Source organism: Panthera leo, chromosome B3 (assembly GCF_018350215.1).
Source record: "Panthera leo isolate Ple1 chromosome B3, P.leo_Ple1_pat1.1, whole genome shotgun sequence".
Classification (NCBI taxonomy): domain Eukaryota; kingdom Metazoa; phylum Chordata; class Mammalia; order Carnivora; family Felidae; genus Panthera; species Panthera leo.
Genome location: NC_056684.1, coordinates 27,774,064 through 27,792,706, shown reverse-complemented (window position 1 = coordinate 27,792,706; position 18,643 = coordinate 27,774,064). Strand labels below are relative to the sequence as shown.

Sequence of the window (18,643 nt, the reverse complement as noted above, 5' to 3'; positions counted from 1 at the left end):
GAGATTGAAACTTGAGCTGAACAGGAGGGAGAAATGGTATCAGAATAGGGTTGTTCAGCGCTCCCTGTGCCTGTATGTGCCCCTGCCTCTGTGTGTATTTATTTATTTTGCAGAATAGTGGGTCACAAAGTTAGTATGCCATGTTTTTGGAGAGGCTAGAGTAGGTGTTAACAATCACAGTGAACATGTTATGGATTGAAAGCATAAGGTATTTTTCTAGTTTTGAAAGTGAAGAGCCAACTAGTAAGGCCTCTACCTGCTGAATTCTTACTGCCTCCTACTTTTCAGTTGTAAAATATAATTTGGAGTGTGATTAGTAAACCTTGCTCCTTCATTCCCTCCTCATTTATTTAACAAATGTGTAAATTTTAACCATCTGTATGAGGTTTACAAATCCATCAATTTTAAGAGAACAGTTTAAAGTATTTCAGCAAATGCACCATAACTGAGACACAAATTATTTCCATTGCCCCTGCTATTTTCTATGGATCCTTTGCAGTCAACTCCTGCTCTCTACCTCCAGTTCCTGTCAACCACTGATCTGCCCTCTGTCACTATATGGTATTTTGTTTCTGGCCCTGTCACTTAGCAGAGTTCCTGAGCTTCAGCCAAGTTGTTGGGCGTGTCAGTACTTGCTTTGTCCCTGTTGCTGAGTGATCTGTTTATGGATGGGCCACTGTTTTGGACCATTGTGAACAAAGCTGCTCTTAACACTGTTTTGATATTACTGCTGGATGTCATGCTTGGCATTGGGTGCCCAATTAACACACAATCATGGAAATGTTACGTGTTTGAATTCTGTGTTCCTTAATTATTTCATAAGACAGCTGAAAGGCCAAACTGTCTTGGCACTCTGATAGTTTATTCTGATAGTTATTTTCTTTGCTAACACTAATAGGACATGCTTAGAAGGACATTCATATTTGTTCCCATTCTCTCCACAGGCCTTTGGAAGAGCCTAAGGTGATCTCTGCTTTCTCTGGAAAGCAGGCTGGGAAGCATGTGGTGCACATCGCATGTGGAAGCACATATAGTGCAGCCATCACTGCCGAGGGGGAGCTGTACACCTGGGGCCGAGGGAACTACGGCCGACTAGGCCATGGTACATTTGCTGTGAGCTGGCTCGAGCATGTGGTGGGAGGTTTTCTCTTTGGAGGGACTTACATTAATGATAGTCCTATCTGTTTGAAGGCTCCAGTGAAGACGAGGCCATCCCAGTGCTGGTAGCTGGGCTTAAAGGATTGAAGGTCATTGATGTGGCATGCGGGAGCGGGGACGCTCAAACCCTGGCTGTGACGGAGAATGGTATGCAGTACTCATGCTGCCCTGGGCAGGTTCTCAGGATGAGGAGTGCCGCTTTCTTAGAGGGAGTAAGCTTTGGAGTAGAGTGCACCTCATATGGTTGCCCCTTTGTCCATTTTTAAGTGGTGTGCACCTCTGGGTCCTTGGAAGAGGTCCAGAAGTTATAAGACTTTTAATTTCTGTTGCCCAGACTGCTAATTAGCAGCTACATCCTAACTATTTGGGCATTTTATTTTATTTATTTATTTTTTTATTTAAAAAATTTTTTTAAAATATGAAATTTATTGTCAAATTGGTTTCCATACAACACCTAGTGCTCATCCCAACAGGTGCCCTCCTCAATGCCCATACCACTTTCCCCTCCCTCCCACCCCCCATCAACCCTCAGTTTATTCTCAGTTTTTAAGAGTCTCTTATGGTTTGCTTCCCTCCCTTTATTTTTTTCCTTTCCCTCCCCCATGGTCTTCTGTTAAGTTTCTCAGGATCCACATAAGAGTGAAAACATACGGTATCTGTCTTTCTGTATGACTTATTTCACTTAGCATAACACTCTCCAGTTCCATCCATGTTGCTACAAAAGGCCAGATTTCAGTCTTTCTCATTGCCAAGTGGTATTCCATTGTGTATATAAACCACAATTTCTTTATCCATTCATCAGTTGATGGACATTTAGGCTCTTTCCATAATTTGGCTATTATTCAAAGTGCTGCTATAAACATTGGGATACAAGTGCCCCTATGCATCAGACTCTTGTATCCCGTGGGTAAATACCTAGCAGTGCTGTTTCCGGGTCATAGGGTAGATCTATTTTAATTTTCTGAGGAACCTCCACACTGTTTTCCAGAGCGGCTGCACCAGTTTGCATTCCCACCAACAGTGCAAGAGGGTTCCCGTTTCTCCACATCCTCGCCAGCATCTATAGTCTCCTGATTTGTTCCTTTTAGCTACTCTGACTGGCGTGAGGGGGTATCTGAGTGTGGTTTTGATTTGCATTTCCTTGATGAGGAGTGACATTGAGCATCTTTTCGTGTGCCTGTTGGCCATCTGGATGTCTTCTTCAGAAAAGTGTCTCTTCATGTTTCCAGCCCATTTCTTCACTGGAGTATTTGTTTTTCGGGTGTGGAGTTTAGTGAGTTCTTTATAGATTTTGGATACTAGCCCTTTGTCCAACATGGCCTTTGCAAATATCTTTTCCCATTCCGTCAGTTGCCTTTTAGTTTTGTTGATTGTTTCCTTTGCAGTGCAGAAGCTTTTTATCTTCATGAGGTCCCAATAGTTCATATTTGCTTTTAATTCCCTTGCCTTTGGAGATGTGTCAAGTAAGAAATTGCTGTGGCTGAGGTCAGAGAGGTATTTTCCTGCTTTCTCCTCTAGGGTTTTGATGGTTTCCTGTCTCACATTCAGGTCCTTTATACATTTTGAGTTTATTTTTGAGAATGGCATAAGAAAGTGGTCTAGTTTCATTCTTCTGCATGTTGCTGTCCAGTTCTCCCAGCACCATTTGTTAAACAGACTGTCTTTTTTTGATTGGATGTTCTTCCCTGCTTTGTCAAAGATTAGTTGGCCATACGTTTGTGGATCCAATTCTGGAGTCTCTATTCTATTCCATTGGTCTGTGTGTCTGTTTTTGTGCCAATACCATGCTGTCTTGATGACTGCAGCTTTGTAGTAGAGGCTAAAGTCTGGGATTGTGATGCCTCCCGCTTTGGTCGTCTTCTTCTTCAAAATTACTTTGGCTATTCAGGGTCTTTTGTGGTTCCATACAAATTTTAGGATTGCTTGTTCTAGCTTCAAGAAGAATGCTGGTGCAATTTTGATTGGGATTGCATTGAATGTGTAGATAGCTTTGGGTAGGATTGACATTTTAGCAATATTTATTCTACCAATCCATGAGCACGGAATGTTTTTCCATTTCCTTGTATCTTCTTCGATTTCCTTCATAAGGCTTTCTATAGTTTTCAGCACACAGATCTTTTACGTCTTGGGTTAGGTTTATTCCTAGGTATTTTATGATTCTTGGCGCAGTTGTGAATGGGGTCAGTTTCTTTGGCTTTCTGTTGCTTCATTATTAGTGTATAAGAATACAGCTGATTTCTGTACATTAATTTTGCATCCTGTGACTTTGCTGAATTCATGTATCAGTTCTAGCAGACTTTTGGTGGGGTCTGTCGGGTTTTCCATGTATAATATCATGTCATCTGCAAATTGAAAGCTTGACTTCATCTTTGCCAATTTTGATGCCTTTGATTTCCTTTTGTTGTCTGATTGGTGATGCCAGAACTTCCAACACTATGTGAAACAGCAGCGGTGAGAGTGGACATCCCTGTCGTGTTCCTGGTCTCAGGGGGAAAGCTGTCAGTTTTTCCCCATTGAGGATGATATTAGCTGTGGGCTTTTCATAAATGGCTTTTATGATGTTTAAGTATGTTCCTTCTATCCCGACTTTCTCGAGGGTTTTTATTAAGAAAGGATGCTGAATTCGGTCAAATGCTTTTTCTGCATCGATTGACAGGATCATATGGTTCTTTTCTTTTATTAACGTGATGTATCACGTTGATTGATTTGTGAGTGTTGAACCAGCCCTGCAGCCCAGGAATGAATCCCACTTGATCATGGTGTATAATTCTTTTTATATGCTGTTGAATTTGATTTGCTAGTATCTGATTGAGAAGTTTTGCGTCCATATTCATCAGGGATATTGGCCTGTAGTTCTCTTTTTTTTGCTGGGTCTCTGTCTGGTTTGGGAATCAGAGTAATGCTGGCTTCATAGAATGAGTCTGGAAGTTTTTCTTCCCTTTCTATTTTTTTGGAACAGCTTGAGAAGGATAGGTATTAACTCTGCTTTCAATGTATGGTAGAATTCCCCAGGGAAGCCATCTGGTCCTGGACTCTTATTTGTTGGGAGGTTTTTGATAACTGATTCAATTTTTTCGCTGGTTCTGGGTGTGTTCAAGTTTTCTATTTCTTCCTGTTTGAGTTTTGGAAGTGTGTGGGTGCTTAGGAATGTGTCCATTTCCTCCAGGTTGTCCAGTTTGTTGGCATATAATTTTTCATAGTATTCCCTGATAATTGCTTGTATTTCTGAGGGATTGGTTGTACTAATTCCATTTGCATTCATGACTTTATCTATTTGGGTCCTCTCCGTTTTCTTTGTGAGAAGCCTGGCTAGAGGTTTATCAATTTTGTTTATTTTTTCAAAAAAACAACTCGTGGTTTCATTGATCTGCTCTACAGTTTTGTTTAGATTCTATATTGTTTATTTCTGCTCTGATCTTTATTATTTCTCTTCTTCTGCTGGGTTTGGGGTGTCTTTGCTGTTCTGCTTCTATTTCCTTTAGGTGTGCTGTTAGATTTGTATTTGGGATTTTTCTTGTTTCTTGAGATAGGCCTGGATTGCAATGTATCTTCCTCTCAGGACTGCCTATGCTGCATCCCAAAGCATTTGGATTGTTGTATTTTCATTTTCGTTTGTTTCCATATATTTTTAAACTTCTTCTCTAAGTGCCTGGTTGACCCATTCATTCTTTAGTAGGCTGTTCTTTAACCTCCATGCTTTTGGAGGTTTTCCAGACTTTTTCCTGTGGTTGATTTCAACTTTCATAGCACTGTGGTCTGAAAGTGTGCATGGTATGATCTCACTTCTTTTATACTTATGAAGGGCTGTTTTGTGACCCAGTCAGTATGTGATCTATCTTGGAGAATGTTCCATGCGCACTCGAGAAGAAAGTATATTCTGTTGCTTTGGGATGCAGAGTTCTAAATATATCTGTCAAGTCCATCTGATCCAATGTATCATTCAGGGCCCTTGTTTCTTTATTGACCCTGTGTCTACATGATCTCTCCATTCCTGTAAGTGGGGTATTAAAGTCCCCTGCAATGACCACATTCTTATCAATAAGGTTGCTTATGTTTGTGATTAACTGTTTTATATATTTGGGGGCTCCCGTATTCGGCGCATAGACATTTATAATCGTTAGCTCTTCTTGATGGATAGACCCTGTAATTATTATATAATGCCCTTCTTCATCTCTTGTTACAGCCTTTAATTTAAAGTCTAGTTTGTCTGATATAAGTATGGCTACTCCAGATTTCTTTTGACTTCCAGTAGCATGATAGATAGTTCTCCATCCCCTCACTTTCAGTCTGAAGGTGTCCTCAGGTCTCAAAATGAGTCTCCTGTAGACAGCAAATAGATGGGTCTTGTTTCATTATCCATTCTGATACCCTATGTCTTTTGGTTGGAGCATTTAGTCCATTTACATTCAGTGTTGTTATTGAAAGATAGGGGTTTAGAGTCATTGTGATGTGTGTAGGTTTCATGCTTGCAGTGATGTCTCTGGTACTTTGTGGTCCTTGCAACATTTCACTCACAGAATCCCCCTTAGGATCTCTTGTAGGGCTGGTTTAGTGGTGATGAATTCCTTCAGTTTTTGTTTGTTTGGAAAACCTTATTTATTTCTGAGAGACAGAGAAAGGCAGACCATGAGTAGAGGCGGGGGAGAGAGAGAGAAAGAGAGAGAGATACAGAATCCCAAGCAGGCTCCAGGCTCTGAGCTGTTTGTTAGCCCAGAGCCTGATGTGGGGCTCGAACTCACGAACTGGGGGACCGTGACCTAAGGTGAAGTCGTATGCTCAACTGGCTAAGGTACCCAGGCACCCCTGTGGATTTTATTTTCTTAATATAAAATGAGAGTTACAGTAGAATAACTGACATTATGAATTGTTTCTGGTTATTATGTTTCTTAACGTCTAGCTATCTTTGATTCCCTGTGGTGAATCCTGCTTTTTTTTGTCTGTGTGGATTCAGAGTATGAAGCTACATTGTTGGCTTGTTTTTGATTATACTTTTGTATTTGTCTTCATTAGTGAGACTGTACTCATTTTGCTTTTTTTTGAGCGTATATTTATTAGGTTTAACGGTTAGAATTAGATTGATATTTTAAACTGTTATTTGTTAATGTTGTGAGGGTCTGTCCTCAGAGTCGTGGTGATCTGTCAAAATCAGCTGGGGAGCCTGTCTGCCCTCTTCCTGCAGAAGTTGAATGGCAGATTGGGAATTGACTTACTTCTGGGAATTTCTTTAGTAAGAGGACAAAAATAATTTCAGTTATCTTCATGTCCACATAGGGCCCCTTCCCGCCCCACACCTATTCCCACTAAAGGATAGGCATAGAGTCATCTTTCTTCTGCTTCTATGAGTCTTAGAGAAAAATGGTCTCATTAGTCATCTGAAAGTTCTCTTCTAGCATGAAGCTTTCAGTTTGACGTCTTGTTTTTAAGTGTCCATTGTTGAGTGATTGATAATATTTTATAAAACTCTTAACAAGGAAGTTTTTTCTTAAGTAAGCCTTATTAGGGCTTGTTCTTGAATTCTTAGTGTGAAACTGCTACATAAGTAAAACTGTGTAAAGTGTTGACTAAATTGCCTTGATTGGAAACTGTGCATGCTGTTTACCTCACACTGGTGTTTCTTTGGTGTGGGTGTTATAAAGGGAAATGTCCCTGGTATGTTACTATTCTTTGAGAAGACTGGTATAGTAGAAGCCTGCTTGCCTGTTAGGTCTGGTCCTGGATGACAGGCTCACTGAAAAAAATTGGAGAAAGTGGGAATTGTGGGCTGGGCTATGTGAACAACAGGCATTTTGCAAGGCATGTAGTATATGCATATTCTTTGATAATTGTGTATGGGTCTGCTGAGTTGAACATTGCTATTTTTCTTTCACTGACCACCTGCTAGTGTATCATATACAGTTTTAGATCAGGGATTGACTGTTTTTGCAAATAGACTGATATTGGAATGCCACCTTGCTTATGTATTATCTGTGGCTGCTTTCCTATGACAGGGGAACAATTAGATAATTGTAACAGAGACCACATTGCCCACAAAGCCTAAAAATACTTACCTTCTGGGCTCTAACAAAAAGTTTGCTGGGGCGCCTAGGTTGTTCAGCTAGCTAAGCATTCGACTCTTGATTTTGGCTTAGGTCATGATTTCACGGTTTGTGGGATTGAGCCCTGCATCGAGCTCTGTGCTGGCAGTGTGGAGTCTGCTTGGGATTCTCTCTCTCCCTCTCTCTGCCCCTCCCCTGCTCTCTCTCTCAAAATAAATAAATAAACATTAAAAAATATTTTTAAAAATTTGCTGATCTTTAGATTATTTAAAATAGAATGGAGGAGTGTCTGGGTGGCTCAGTCGGTTGATTGTCCGACTCTTGATTTTGGTTCAGGTCACAATCTCATGGTTGTGAAATCGAGCTCTGCACTGAGTGTGGAGCCTGCTTAAGATTCTGTCTCTCTCTCTCTCTCTCTCTGTGTCTCTCTTCCCCTCATCCTCTACTACCTCTCTTCCCTGCTCGTGTGCTCTCTCTCTTTAAAAAAAAAAAGAAAAAAAAAACTTAGTCACTTATGGAGTGATGTAATTTCTTCTTTTATATTTCTTCTCGTTTCTTTTCTACAGTTTTCACCTGCACCTAATTTAGCAGGTTTCTTTTTTAATAATTCATATTTATTGACTTTTGCAAATTATCAGAGTAAATATAAAACAAACATATTTTTGTAATTTATTGCTTTATATAATATTTAATTAGATTATACTCACAAACATTATTAGAAAGAAATGCCGTCCTGCAGTTGACTTGTGGTCAGCATGACAGGAACAGTGTGCAGGCAGACTTGAGAGAGAGTGGTCAGGGAACTACAGCGGTGTTTAATGGGTCCAGTTATAGTATTTTATGGAGGCAGTGGGTCTTTTGTTCTGTTTTCACTACTTGGTTGAACTGAACCCAATCATTGAGCACAAACTAGTAAGGGTCAGGACTTTATTATTCTTTTAGCTAAAAACAAAAACAAAAAACCACACCCAGCTTTCCTTTTCCTATTGCTTCTGTATCAACCTGAAGTATAAACTAGATTTCATTTGGTAAGCGGTCACCTGGTTATTGTTATTATAGTTATTATACTATATATATAAGTCTAGATTTATGTTATTGGTTATATTGAGTATTTTCAGCCACTTAGAAGTTGCATTAAGATGTACAGTTATTTTTACTTAAATATATTTGTATTTTTTAGGTCAGGTGTGGTCTTGGGGAGATGGTGACTATGGAAAATTGGGCAGAGGTGGTAGTGATGGCTGCAAAACACCAAAGCTTATTGAAAAGCTTCAAGACTTGGATGTTGTGAAAGTCCGATGTGGAAGTCAGTTTTCTATCGCTTTGACGAAAGATGGCCAGGTTTATTCATGGGGAAAAGGTGACAATCAGAGACTAGGGCATGGAACAGAGGAACATGTTCGTTATCCCAAACTCTTGGAAGGCTTGCAAGGTAAGTGCAAAATGAAAACTTTTAAAACCTTTTGAAGCTTTTTCTTTAGCAATCTTTTAAAGTTTGTAGGTCTTTCCTTTATTTACCTAATATTTCACAAATTAACTCATCATTAGAAGGCTTTTACCCACATTTTTATAGGTATAGATTATAAATGGAAAATGGTTTTGTTTCTATTCAAAAATGGTGTAGAATTATTCTCACCAGATTTATTTTGAAATTCGTTCAGTTTTACAAATATTGGTGCCAGGCATCTATTCATCACTATGTAAGCTGGCCTTAGTGAGATTAACTTCTGTTGGTGAGGTCACCTGTAGTTATACTGTAGACACTGCTAAGATGACGGGTGTATATAGTGCTGTGGGAGCACAGTGGGAGATAGGATTGGTGTGCCTAGAGTGGTCTCATTTGAAATTATCCTTGATAGGTGAATCCTGCTTATTTGGTTTCAAGGGCATCTAGCATGCATTCTAGATAGAATGGGAGCCCAGGCATGTAGGTGTGCTTTGCAGATGCCTTCTGAAGTGTGGGAGAGGTTGGTGATAGGTTTATCAGGTGGGGCTTGTAGTGCTTTATCTAAGAGGTGAGCAGACTGTTTTCCTAAAGGACCTAGACCATAAGTATTTTAGCTTTGAGTACCATACACTGTATGTCTCAACTACTCTTTTTCTGCTTTTGTACCCCAAAAGTAGCCATGGACAATATGTAAACAAATGGTCCTGGCTATGTTATGGCTTTATTCATAGAAACAACCCTTGGCCTGTGTTTGGCATGAGGGATGAAGTTTGTTGGATCTCTGTGCTGGATCCTACTTTATGTTTTTGCTTTTTTGTCAAGGGAGTTTAAAGGGAGACTTTTACATAGGACTTGATAGTTTCTTTCCTGATGACAAAGTTTTATGGTGTCTATTGTTTTCTAAGTTTCTGAGATAAGTTGTAGGGTAATACAGTTGGTTTATATTATGGAGCTATGTTTAAATTTTGTTAGCCTTTCTTGTTTATATTTTTTTCACTTAGCTAAGGAAATATGCTTCCTCAGCAACATTTATTAGATACAGAGAAAACTTATCATGAAAATATTTAAATAATTTTTGGTACATTTTGGTTGTTGTCAACTTATCATAGGCTCTTAGAATTGTTCTCCTTACTCTAGTAGAATTTTGCAGCTGAATTATTTTTTATGTTGACATTTCTGAAGACATTCCTTGTGCTGGTCATGTTAGACTTACTATTAAGCAAAAATATAATACTTGGATAGCACTATTTAAATAGGAAAAATGTATTATTTGACTTTAGAAAAAAGATTTTTGTCTTAGAAAACTTCCTTAATGAAGAGGGTACTTTGATATTCATCAGGATAGCCCACAATGTGGGCTATAAAACACCCCTTAACATATTTAAAAGAAGGGAGATCAAACAATGTCTGCTGTCAGACTACAATATAATTAAACTAAAAATCAATAAAAGATAGCTGAAATATCCCCAAGTACATGGAGATAAACTTCCAGGATGCCGGGGTTGCTAAGTCAGTTAAGCATCTGACTGGCTCAGGTCATGATCTCATGGTTTGTGGGCTCCAGCCCCACATTGGGCTGTCTGCTGTCAGCTCAGAGCCCACTTGGGATTCTCTGTCTTCCTCTCTCTCTCTCCTGCTTGTGCATACTCACACACTGTTTCTCTCAAAAATAGATAAACATTAAAAAAATATTAAAAAATAAACACTAAACTTCCAAATAACACATGGTCAAACAAAAAACTCTCAAGAGAAATTTTAAAATATTTTGAACTAAATGAAAATGAAAACAACTTACCAAAATTTGTGGGATGCTGTGAAAGCAGTGCTTAGAAAGATATTTATAGCACTGAATTCATGTATTATAAAAGAAGAAAGATCTAAAGTTAGTAATCTTTGTGTTCAGGAAAGGAAACCATCAACAAAATGAAAAGGCAACGTACAGAATGGGGGAAATATTTGTAAATCATATATGGGATAAAGGATTAATATCCAAAATATATAAAGGACTCATACAATTCAATAGCAACAAAACAAAACAAAACCTCCAAAACCAATTTGTTGAAAAATTGGGCAGAGGATCTGAGTAGACATTTTTCCAAAGGTGGCTTATAGATAGCCATCAGGTGTATGAAAAGGTACTCAGTGTCAGTAATCTTCAGGGTAAATGCAGATCAAAACCACAGTGAGATATCACCTCATACCTGTTTGAATGGCTATTATCAAAAAGATAAGAAATAACTAGTGTTGGTGAGGATGTGGAGGAAAAGAAACTCTTGTGCACTGTTGATGGGAATGTAAATTGGTACAGCCACCATGGAAAACAGTAAGGAGGCTTTGCAAAAATTAAACAAACAAACAAAAAAACCAACTACCATGTGATCCACCTGTTCCACTTCTGAGTATTTATCTGAAGGAAATAAATATGCTAACTCAAAAAGGTACCTGCATCCTCCTGTTCATTGCAGCATTATTCACAGTAACCAAGATATGGAAACAACCTAAGTGTCCATTGATAGATGAGTGGATAAAGAAAATGCAGTATAATGGAATATTATTCAGCCACAGAAAAGAAGGTAATTCTTCCATTTGTGTTAACATGGATGGACCTTGAGGGCATTATGCTAAGTAAATAGGTCAGACAGAGAAAGACAAACACTGTATGATGAGAAATGAGAGAGAAGACATACTACAGATCCTTTGAACTTTATAAAGATGATAAAGGAATACTAAGAACAACTCTATGTCCCCATATTTTGTAATGTAGATGAAGTGAACCAATTCTTTAAAAGACACAATTTGCCAAAACTCATATAAGAAGAAATAGACAAACTGAATCGGCCTATATCTATTAAATTGAGTCAATAATTGATAACTTTCAGAAAGCGTGAGGCCCAGATGGGTTTACTGGTGAATTCTCCCAAACATATAAGGAAGAGGGAGAAATTATACCAATTCTCTATAATCTCTGTTTCAGAGGAGAGAAGCAAAGGGAATACTTATTAACTCATTCTATGAGGCCAGCACTACCCTAATATCAAAGCCAGACAAAGACATTATAAAAAAATTACAGACCAACATCTCTCATGAATATAGATGCAGAAATCTTCAATGAAATATTAACAAATCAAATTCAACAATGTATAGAAAGAATTATATATCACCACTAAGTTGAGTTTATTCTGCATATGCAAGATTGGCTAATTCAGCATCCAAAAATCAATGTAATCCATCAAATCAAGAGAGGGATAAGAAAAATCACATGATCATATCAATAGATGCAGAAAAAACATTTGATAAAATTCAATACCTATTCCTACTAAAAACTCTCAATAAACCAGGAATTCTTTAACTTGATAAAGAATATCTATAAAAATCCTACAGCTAACATTATACTTAATGGTAAGAAACTTGAATCCTTCCCACTAAGATCAGGTACAAGGAAAAGATGTCTCATCTCACCATCATCTCTTTTCAGAATCATGCTGGAAGTTCTAGCTAATGCAGTAAGACAATGAAAGAATAGTAAAGGAATGCAGATTGAGAAGGAAGAAATTTTGTTCACAGATGACATAAAAGTCTATGTAGAATATCTGAAAGAATTAACAAAAAAGCTGGAAGTAATAAATGATTATAGCAGAGTTGTAGTATACAAAGTTAATATACCAAAGTCTTGTTTTTTTATATGTCAACAATTGAGAAGTGGAATTTGAAATAAATACATAATATCATTCACATTAGTAGTAAGGGAATGAAATAAATAGGTATAACTCTGACAAAATAAGTACAAGAGCCATATGAGGAGAACTATGTAACTGATGAATGAAATCAAAGGAGAACTAATAAATTGAGAGATAGTCTTTGTTCATGGATAGGAAGACTGAATATTGTCAGTTCTTTCCAGCTTGATCTATAGATTTAATGTAATCTCCATCAAAATCTGAGCAAGTTATTATATTGGTATTGACAGACTGATTCTAAGTTTTATGTGGAGAGGCAACAGATCTAGAATAGCTAACACAGTATTGAAGGACAAGAACAGGTTGGAGGACTGACACTATGCAGCTTCAAAACTTAATATAAAGCTACAGTAATCAGGACAGTATGACATTGATTACAGTATAGATAAATTGATCATTGAAACAAAGTAGAGAGCTCAGAAATAGACCCACATAAATATAGTTAATTGATCTTTGAGAAGGGAGCCAGGGCAATACAATGAAGCAAAGGTGAGTTTTTCAACAAATGGTGTTGGAACAATTAAACATTCACATGCAAATAAAAGTGAATACTTGATAATAGGGGAGGCTATACATGGGGTGGAGAGTATATGGGAAATCTCTGCATTTTTCCTCAATTTTGCTGTGATCCTAAAATGTTCTAAAAATAGAAAGGAAAAAAGATATACTTTGCATGATTATATCTTGGGACAGGAGAATACGATTTAATGATTAATTAAAAATACACTTATCTCTTTCTGAATGAAAAACTGAATATGGAGAAAAAAAATAACAGCTCTGGGGTGCCTGGGTGGCTCAGTCAGTCGAGTGTCCGACTGTGGCTCAGGTCAGGATCTCGCAGTTTGTGTGTTTGAGCCCTGTGTTGGGCTCTATGCTGATAGCTCAGAGCCTAGTGCCTGCTTTGGATTCTGTGTCTCCCTCTCTCTGCCCCTCTCCCACTCAGGCCCTTTCTCAAAAATAAATAAACATTAAAAAAAAAAAAAGGTAACAGATCCTTTTCATACCTTAACATTGTTTAATTTTCAGGCTGCAGGTCTTAATAAATTGTAGCTAGTAAACCATAACAAGGGTTTTAATAACATACATGAAGCAGATGAATTATGCATAGTATTAAAGCAATGAATTATCCTTTAGAAGTTGACATTAAATACCTTCTGACCTGAATGATCTACAACAGAAGTCAGGTGTGAAGCTGTATTGTATCTTTCCTCTCAGGGAAGAAGGTAATTGATGTGGCTGCAGGCTCCACCCACTGCCTGGCTCTGACTGAGGACAGTGAGGTCCATAGCTGGGGCAGCAACGACCAGTGTCAGCACTTTGACACCTTGCGTGTGACCAAACCAGAACCTGCTGCGCTGCCAGGACTGGATACCAAACACATAGTTGGAATTGCCTGTGGACCTGCTCAGGTACTGAGTAGATAGTTTGGTTAGATATTTTGTAGAATTTTGGTTGCCCATCCCTCATTGCTAAGATGTTGAAATACCATTGACTTGTGTGTGTTGTTCTTATATCCTGTAGTTGTACTAAACTGTCTTATTAGTTCTAGGAGTTTTGTGTCAATTCCCTGAGTTTTCTTCAGAAACATAGACACAGTTTTATTTCGTCTTTTTTCTATATTTCTTTCCCTTGCCTTATTGCACTGGCCAAGACTTCCAATATGATGTTGAAGAGTGGTAAGAGGGCAAATCCTTGTTCCTGTTTGTAGCGGGAAAGCATTTAGTCTTTCACTATTAGCTAGGATGTTAACTGTAGGATTTTTTTTTTTAGTAGATGCCTTGTGTCAGATTAAGGAAGTTTCCTTTAACTCCTACTTTTTTGAGAGTTTTTTTTTTTTTAATACTGAATAGATGCTGAATTTTGTCAGATACTTTTTTCTTCTCAAATGATATGATCATGTACTTTTCTTTCTTTAGTCTGTTTATATGGTAGACTATGTTAATTGATTTTCAAATATTAAGCAAACCTTGCATTTCTGAGATAAACCCCACTTGGTTATGGTGTATTATTCTTTCTTATATATTGCTTTATTTGATTTGCTAATGTATTGTTGAGGATTTTTCTGCTGATGGTCATCAGAGATAATTGGTTTGTGGTTTTATACTGTGTGTCTTTTTATCAGGTTAAAACTGGTCTCATAAAAGGTGTTGGAAAGTGTTCCTTTCTCTTCTGTTTTCTAGAAGGGATTGTGTAGAGTTAGTGTTATTTCTTCTTTAAATTTTTTTTTCTTTGGTGAATCCATCTGAGCCAGGAAATTTCTTTCTCAAAAGATTTTTATGTAAAAATTGTTTCTTTAATAGATACAGAACTATTCAGAGTGTTTCTTCTTGAGTAGGTTTAACGGATTTGTGGCACTCAAGGAGTTGTTCCATTTCATCTAAGATGTCTGAGTTTTGTGTATAAAGATATCCTTAGTATTCTTTTACTAACCTTTTGAAGTCTTTGGGGTCTGTAGTAATATATTCTCTTTCATTACAGATATTAGTAATTTGTGTGTGTGTGTTTGTGTTTCTTTGTCAGTTTTGCCTAGATATTTATCCATTTTATTGATCTTTTTAAAGAACTTTTAGTTTCAAAAAACTTCCCTTTGTTTTTTGCTTTCAATTTCATTGGCTTCTTCTCTTTGTTATTTTTTTTCCCTTTCAGCTTGCTTTGGGTTCACACTTTTCTATTTTTAGTTTCTTCAAGAAAAAGCCTAGGTTAATTTTAGACCTTTCTTCTTTTGTAATATTTAAGCAGTTGATGCTGTAATTTCCCTCTAAGTAGTGCGAATTTGCACTCACACATTTTGATGTATTTTGTTTTTGTTCAGTTCAATATACTCTCTAATTTCTTTTGAGAATTGCTCTGTGACCTATGTATTATTGTGTCATTTAATTTTAAAGTGTTTGGAGATTGTACTAGTATCATTCTCTTACTGTTCCTCATTTAATTTTATTGTGGTTAGGGAACAAACTATATGATTTCAATTCTTCTAGGTTTGTTAAGATTTGTGTCTCAGGATATGTTCTCTTAAGTGAATGTTCTGTGTGTGTGCTTAAAAAGGGTTATGTATTTTGTTGTCCATGTATTTTGCTGTTGTTGGGTGAAGTGTTCTATAAATGTCCATTAAATCCAGTTCATTGATGGTATTCAATTGTTGTATATCCTTGCTGATTTTCTGTCTGCTTCTATCTCTTTCTAGGAGGATAGTGTTGGTATTTCCAAGTACAATTATGGATTTCTCCATTTCTTTTGGCTCTATCAGTTTTATTTTTTTTTAATATCAGTGCTTTTGGTCATTAAAAAAATTATGGTTGACTATAGAGTGGCATTAAGTATATTCGTGAGACTGTGTAACCATCATTGTTATCCATCTCCAGAACTTTGTCATCATCCTAAACAAAAATTCTGTACCCATTAAACATTACTCTCCTTTTCTCTTCCCTTTGGCCCCTAGTAACCTCAAATTTACTTTCTGTTTCTGTGAATTTGCCTATTCAAGATACCTTATATAAGTATAATCATATAATATTTGACCTTTTGTGTCTGGCTTATTCCACTTAGCATAAGTTTTTTAATTTTTAATTAAAATTTTTTTTAAGCATAAGGTTTTTAAGCTTGTTCTATGTTGGAGCATGTTTCAAGATTTTATTCCTTTTAAAGGCTTAATAATATTCCATTATATGTATATCCCACATTTTGTTCATTTATTTCTCCTTTTTTGTACCTTTGGCTATTGTGATTGTGTTGCTCTGAGTGTCTGGGTCCACGCTTTCATTTTTTTGTTTTTGTTTTTGTTTGTTTGAGTATATATCTAGGAGTGGAATTGCTGGATCATATGGTAATTATGAGGAATTTGAGGAACTGTCAAACTGTTTTCTACAGCAGCTGCATGATTTTTACATTCCCACCAGATAGGCACAAGGGTTTCAGTTTCTCCACTTTTTTTTTTGGCCAACCCTGGTTATTTTCTGGTTTTCTTTCTTTGATTGTTTGAAGCCATCCTTGTGTGTATGAAGTGGTATCACACTGTGGTTTTGATTTGCACTTCCCTAATAGAAAAGATGTTGAGCATTTTTTTATGTGTGTATTGACCATTTGTATATCTTCTTTGAGGAAATGTTGATTAAGTCCTTTGCCCCTTTTTGAATTTTTTCTTGAATTGTAGGAGTTCTTGATGTATTGTGGATATTAATCCCTTATCAGGTATATGATTTACAGCTATTTTTTTCCCCATTCTGTGCTTGTCTTTTCATTTTGTTGATAGTGTCCTTTGATGCACACAAGTTTTTAGTTTTGAGTAAGTCTACTTTATTTTTTCTTATGTTGTCTATGCTTTTGGTGTTATATATATTCAAGAAATCTGTTGTTATGTAGATTTCACCCAGTGTTTTCTTCTAAAAGTTTTATAGTTTTAGCTTTTATGTTTTGGTCTTTGATCCACTCTAAGTTAATTTTTGTATATGGTATAAGGTAATGATCCAATTTGGTTGCTTTGCAGTTTTCCCAGCACCTTTTGTAGAAAAGATTGTTCTTTCCCCATTGAATGGTGTTGGCACTTATCAAAAATCACTTTACTGTATAGGTAATGGCTTATTTCTGGGCTCTCCATTCTGTTTCATTGGTCTGTATGCCAGTATTTCATTGGTACTTTATGCCAGGACCATGCTGTTGTGATTACTGTAGCTTCGTAGTGTAGTAGGCTTTGAATTAGGAATTGTGAGTTTTCCAGTTTTGTTCTCTGTTTCAAGATTATTTTGTTTATTTGGGGTCACTTGAGATTCCATGTACATTTTAGGATGGGTTTGTCAGTTCTTGTTTCATAGATTTTGAAGCTCTTTTTTTTTTCCTTTTTTTAAGATATGTGCACATTTAGGGTTGCTTTGTCATCTTGATGAATTGGCCAAGGGCATTATACAGTATGCCCCCTTTATCCTTCTTTTTCTTTGCTCTGAAGTCTGTTTTGTCTGATTTTAGTGTAGGTGCTTCATTTTTCATTTATTTTGTAAAAATTTTATTAGGTTTATTTTGGGAGAGCATGCATGTGAATGGGGGGAGGGGCAGAGAGAGAGGGAGAGAGAGAGTATCTTATGCAGACTCCGCGCCTAGCACAGAGCCCAATGCGGGGCTTGATTCCATGAACTTTGAGTTCAGACTCAAGAGCCAAAATCAAGAGTCAGACTAAGTGTTAAGTACTGACTGAGCCACCCAGAGGCTCCTTGCTTTTTATTTAATAGTGTTTGCATACTGTAACTTTTCCATTCTTTTAATTGAAAAAAAATTAAAAATTGAAATAATTATTGTAGGAATTTGCCAATGTCATGGGTTTTGTTTATTGAGGTTATATAAGAAGTCAATATTCTAGTTCCTTTCCCTTTCCATATAAAATTTAGAATAGTCTTGTCTATGTCAGCAAAAACATCTTGCTTGGACTTTAATAGGAATTGTATTTAACCTGTCATCAATTTTTGGAGAATTGGCAGTTTTGCTATATTTAGTCTTCCAATCAATGAAAATGGTATGTCTAGATATTTATTTACATTTTCTTTGATTTCATTTATTAGCATTTTCAGTATATAAGTCTTTGACATGTTTTGTTAGATTTATATCTTTTACTTTTAACCCACATGTCTCATTATGTGTATAGTGAGTTTCTTGGGTACCGTGTATAGGTGCATTTAAAAAAAAATGCTTGAGTCAATCTGTCTTTTAATTGATATATTTAGATCATTTATTTTTACTCCAATTTTTGACGTACGTAGATTTGAGTCTTTCATTTTCTTGTTGGCTTTTGTTTGTTCTGTTATTCCTCTATTGTGCTTTTCCTGCCTTTTTTGGGAGTATATGAACATTTTTTAATATTCCACTTTATTTATTTTGAATTTGACTTTATTTCTTTATATAGTTTCTTTTTAGTGGCTGCTGTAGGTTTTACCATAAACATACTTAATTCTTTGCAGGCTACTTTAGAATCAAAATGTAACCATTTTTAATTGGAATGTAGAAACCTGTTGTTTAGTTTTCAAATGCTTAAGAGATTTTTCTAGTTATTTACATCTAGGTTATTCTTATTGGCTTCTAGTTTCTGTTGGTTTCTAAGAAGCTTAATTTGATTATGTTCAGAGAACATATTCTATGATTTCAATTTTTTTATATAGGTAAGAAATATTTTATGATTAAATATTTTAAATATGACTGTATTCTGTTGTGGTTTTCTAGTAAGTGTCAGTTTGATCTAGTTCATTGATGGTTTTATTAGTTTCTTTTAAAGTTTTACTTTTTTT

General features: G+C 36.5%; 1 protein-coding gene across 7 annotated transcripts in view; it reads left to right on the top strand.

Moving 5' to 3' along the window:
• Positions 1-18,643, top strand: part of HERC2 (HECT and RLD domain containing E3 ubiquitin protein ligase 2) — a 268,128-nt gene that overhangs the window by 75,386 nt on the left and 174,099 nt on the right. For all 7 annotated transcript variants that reach the window (XM_042941272.1, XM_042941277.1, XM_042941274.1 and 4 more), the window contains 4 exons: positions 945-1,102; positions 1,192-1,305; positions 8,374-8,625; positions 13,593-13,786. In XM_042941272.1, coding sequence (XP_042797206.1) covers positions 945-1,102; positions 1,192-1,305; positions 8,374-8,625; positions 13,593-13,786 — 718 coding nt within the window. The remainder of the gene's footprint in view (positions 1-944; positions 1,103-1,191; positions 1,306-8,373; positions 8,626-13,592; positions 13,787-18,643) is intronic.